The sequence below is a fragment of the Entelurus aequoreus genome, linkage group LG01 (assembly GCF_033978785.1).
Source record: "Entelurus aequoreus isolate RoL-2023_Sb linkage group LG01, RoL_Eaeq_v1.1, whole genome shotgun sequence".
NCBI classification, from domain to species: Eukaryota; Metazoa; Chordata; class Actinopteri; order Syngnathiformes; family Syngnathidae; genus Entelurus; species Entelurus aequoreus.
The window spans coordinates 76,883,376-76,888,373 of NC_084731.1; the positions used below are offsets into that span (position 1 = coordinate 76,883,376).

At 37.3% G+C, this 4,998-nt stretch overlaps 1 protein-coding gene across 3 annotated transcripts in view; it reads right to left on the bottom strand.

Moving 5' to 3' along the window:
• The window catches only part of xirp2a (xin actin binding repeat containing 2a), a 158,094-nt gene extending 153,481 nt beyond the window's left edge, over window positions 1–4,613 (bottom strand). Inside the window, exon 1 of one of the 3 annotated variants that reach the window (XM_062058621.1) lies at window positions 4,128–4,613. In XM_062058621.1, coding sequence (XP_061914605.1) covers window positions 4,128–4,313 — 186 coding nt within the window. In that variant the 5' untranslated portion in view covers window positions 4,314–4,613. The remainder of the gene's footprint in view (window positions 1–4,127) is intronic. The other 2 variants (XM_062058629.1, XM_062058673.1) reach the window with 2 other exon arrangements.
• Between the last annotated feature and the right edge of the window lie 385 nt (window positions 4,614–4,998).

Consider the following 4,998-nt stretch of genomic DNA (forward strand, 5'->3'; position numbering starts at 1 on the left):
ATAAAAATACTTTGAAACACTGAATTTTTAAACACACACATTTTGCGGAGACATTTTTTTCAATGAAATTGTCAGCATAATTTGACGTAAAAAAAATTAGGTTCACAAAAATCAAACGCAAAAAATTCAGTCAGTCACATTAATTCAGTGTAAAAAAAATGTTGTGTAAAAAAATCAGTGCATAAAATTTCAGTGTGAAAAAATTCAGTATAAAAAAATCAGTGTTGAAAAAAAATCAGTATAAAAAAATCAGTGCATAAAAATTCAGTGTAAAAAATCCAGTGTATAAAAATACTTTGAAACACTGAATTTTTAAACACACACATTTTGCGGAGACATTTTTTTCGATGAAATTGTCAGCATGATTTGACATAAAAAAAATTAGGTTCACAAAAATCAAATGCAAAAAATTCAGTCAGTCACATGAATTCAGTGTTACAAAAAAAACACTTTCGTAATAGCGGTAGAAAATGGATGGATGGGTGGATGACAAAAATGGTGTAAACGTTGTGTTATAAGTGTATGATTATTAGTTATTAGTATCAACATTTCAGATTTTTCTCATTCCAACACTTTTTTTGCTCATGCATGTTTTGACTCTTCAGTATTGGGCCCTTGGTGGGAAAAACGAGAGACATTTCAAGAACTTTTCTGTACATTTTTAGGAATGCTCTCCCCAAAGTGCAATATTTGCCTGTAGCATACCTTTATACTACCCAAAATGACACATCACTCCAGCAACACTAAGAGCAGACTCAACCAAAGTTCCTCAAGGAAACGTTGCCCTTTTCAATGCCAGCAAAGAAATTGGCTCAAACAAACGCTCCAACATTAGTAAAGTAAGGATCCACTTCTCCAAAAAAGCGCTACCTTGATGGTAATATGCATAGGCTCTGCTATTGACATGCTCCTGATTAGCATTAGCCATTTTACATGGCGATTTCAACACCTCCAAATGTGTTAATGACAACTACAACTAAGATGCACGTTACAATCAAACAGTTTGTGCTAAAAAAAAAAGTACAATACTTAGAATATTGACACTTCTTAGGGCGCAACAAAAGAATAGATTCAGCAAAGATTGAACTGACTTAACCAACACACCATAAACTATACACTTAGGAAGACTCCTCCTGGTTTCATGGAGATGGTATGAAAAAAATATTTTGAAAAATGGATTCTTATAAAATCAGAAATGTATTTAAAAAATGATATACATTTTTTATCGATTTTGTTATAAAATTATGAATCGATTGACAATCGGGATGAATAAGAATCGCAAATCGGATGTGAATCAAATTTTTGTGCACCCCTATTTATTAACACACACAAAAGTAGCGGGAAAAAGCTAGGTTTTTTGTTGTTGTTTTTTATTTTGCAGGTATACACCTCAGAGTCATGTTTTTAGGCACTTGACACATGCTAGTTGTTAGCATGTTATTGTTAGCATACTAGCTTTTTATTTTATTTTGCAGGTATACACCTCAGAGTCATGAATTTTGGTACTTGATGCTAGCTATCTGTTAGCATTTTAACATTAGCATGCTAGCTTTTTAAATTGTTTTACAGGTATACACCTCAGAGTCAAATTTTTTGGTACTTGACACATACTGTTGGGGACGGCGTGGCGAAGTTGGTAGAGTGGCCGTGCCAGCAATCGAAGGGTTGCTGGCTACTGGGGTTCAATCCCCACCTTCTACCATCCTAGTCACGTCCGTTGTGTCCTTGGGCAAGACACTTCACCCTTGCTCCTGATGGCTGCTGGTTAGCGCCTTGCATGGCAGCTCCCGCCATCAGTGTGTGAATGTGTGTGTGAATGGGTGAATGTGGAAATACTGTCAAAGCGCTTTGAGTACCTTGAAGGTAGAAAAGCGCTATACAAGTATAACCCATTTATCATTTACTTACTGTTAGCATGTAATTGTTAGCATGCTAACTTTTCTTTTGACAATTTAGCAGAGATACACCTCAAAATCATACACAGTATTTTGGTCCTTGACACATTCTAACTGTTAGCATGTTATTGTTAACATGCTAGCTTTTATGAGCTATTTTTGCAGGTATACACCAGGCTAAAACTGATATAGTTTGGTACTTGATGCATGCTAACTGTTAACATGTTAACTTTAGCATGCTAGCTTTTTTTTTGCTGATTATACAAGAACACAATCATATATTTTGGTATTTGGAGCATGCTAACTGTTAACATGTAATTGTTTGCATGCTAGCTTTTAATTTTCTAATTTGCTGGTATTTAACTCAGAATCATTTATTTAGGTACTTGACGAATGTTAACAATTTGCACGTAATTGTTAGCGTGCTCGCTTTTTCTCCCACATTTTAATTATTATTATTATTTATTTAATTTGTATTTTATTTTATTTTATTAAATCAACATAAAAAACACAAGATACACTTACAGTTAGTTCACCAACCCAAAAAAAAACCTCCCTATTTACACTCATTCACACAAAAGGGATGTTTCCTTCTGTTATTAATATTCTGGTTCCTACTATATATATCAATACAGTCTGCAAGGGATACAGTCCGTGAAGCACACATGGTTGTTGTTTTTTATTAACAAATTTTGCAGGTATACGCCTCGGAGTCAAATATGTTGGTACTTGACACATGCTGTTAGCATGTAATTGTCAGCATGCTAAATTCTCTTTGAAATGGTTTTGCAGTGATCCACTTCAGAGTCATTTATTTAGGTACATGACCCATGCTAATTCTGTGTATGTTATTGTTAGCATGCTCGCTTTATATTTAGGTACTTGATGCATGCTTACTGTTAGCATGCTATTGTTAGCATGCTATCTTTTTTTTAGCTATTTTTGTAGGGTAAACACCTCAGAGTCATATATTTTGGTACTTTATGCAAGCTAACTGTTAGCATATAATTGTTGACATGCTAGCTTTTATTTACAAATTTTGCAGGTATATGCCTCGGAGTCAAATATGTTGGTATTTGACACATACTGTTAGCATGTAATTGTCAGCATGCTAACTTTTTTTGAGAAAATTTTGCATTGATATAGCTCAGAGTCATATATTTAGGTACATTACCCATGCTAATTGTGTGTATGTTATTGTTAGCATGCTTGCTTTTTTTGCCAAGTTTTTCAGGTATACACCTCAATGGCATATATTCAGGGTAAACACCTCAGAGTCATATATTTTGGTACTTGATGCAAGCTAACTGTTAGCATATAATTGTTCACGTGCTAGCTTTTATTTACTAATTTTGCAGGTATACGCCTCCGAGCATGCTAATGTTAGCATGCTAACATGCTGATGTTAGTCATGCCATCTTTTCAACATTCCACAGGCTGGTTATCGCCACGTTTATTTATTTTTGTCACAGACGCCTCCATATGACCGCCTCCGTTGTGTTCATGTGCACTTATTACTTCTACTGGGTAGAATTTTTTTTTTTTTTTTTTTTTTTTTAAATCAATCCAACAAAACAATACACAACAATACCATAATAATGCAATTCCAATTCCAAAACCAAACCCGACCCAGCAACATTCAGAATAGCAATAAACAGAGCAATTGAGAGGACACAAACATGACACAAAATAATCCAAAAGCAGTCAGACAAAAATTAATATTATCAACAACAGTATCAATGTTAATAACAATTCCAACATAGCAGTGATTACAAATCCCTCATTGACATTATCATTACAGACATTCTACTGGGTAGAAGTTGATTAGATTGAGCCCCTGCCTGCTAGCTGCAGCCTTGTGTATCGTTCTAACATGAATACGTGTAGACACAAAAAATGACAATATCCCCTTTCACTGCACCATGGTAAGTCACCACATACAATTCATGCAATAATCTTTTTAATAACCAGTTCATGTTGAAATACGAGTGTGTCATTTCTCCCCCTGAGATCTGTCTAGCAGATGTTCAGACCAGCTACTTGTGGCTTCTGCGTACATTTTTCACATGTCCTTGTTGAAATGCAAGTAGCGTGAAGCTCATCCGTCTATCTGACACCTTTCAACTCCCAGTGCAAGGCAACCGGCAAACTTTTTCACGATCTGCTGACACGCCAAAAAATAAACATTTGGAAAGAAGAAAAAAAAAAAAGCAGGCAAAGTCCCGTACTCACGGTTGGTTTCTCAAACATCCTTTTCAGGCTGTCTAGCGGGATGTCGAACTTCTCGATCCTCTTTGCCGCCTCCAGGTCCTCTCGGAGCACCGGGTCTTCCGGTGCGTCTACCTGTGGCCCGCAGTGACCTTTGGTGTGGATACTCCAGGACGCCGCCTCCTCTCCATTTCCTGATTGGGTTTCCATTGTCCAAGAGAAACCGTATACCTGCCCCGCCTTTGTGCGTATGGCGCGGCTGAGTAAGGTGAGGGACTCAGAAGAAAGGCACCGAAAGCTGGATCCGGGACTCGCTGGGTCTCCTTTTGGTGGGTGCGGAGCTCCACAAGTTGTGCTGGCTGGAAGGAAGAGGAGGAGAAAGAGAAAGTTCACCAAAGTTTGTTTTTTTTCCTCCTCTCTTTCCTCATCTGGCCTGTAATTACTCACACAGACACACACGTACACACACAGACACACACAGACTAACACAGACACACACAGACACACACAGACTCACACAGACTCACAGAGAGGGAAAAACAGAAAGGCTGCCAGAGATGGAAAAGGGAGAGGAGACGTTGTTTTGATTCAGCACAATTCACCTTCTGGCCGTCTGGAGACCACATTTGGGTCCAAGTTCTGCACACGAGTACCAACATGACTCCCAAGGTGTGTCACCATACCACTTTTGACCCTTTCCATACCATACCGCCTTGAGGATTGGCCGATACATCGATTCACATCTAAATCACTATTCTTGTTCATCCTGAATCTAAATCGATTCATAATTTTTTTTAAATGTTTTTTTCTTTTTAAAACACATTTTTAGGTAATTTCCCAGAAGGCACAAGACATTAAAACAATGTTGAGAACTTGTTGGATTAGGTCCAGACGT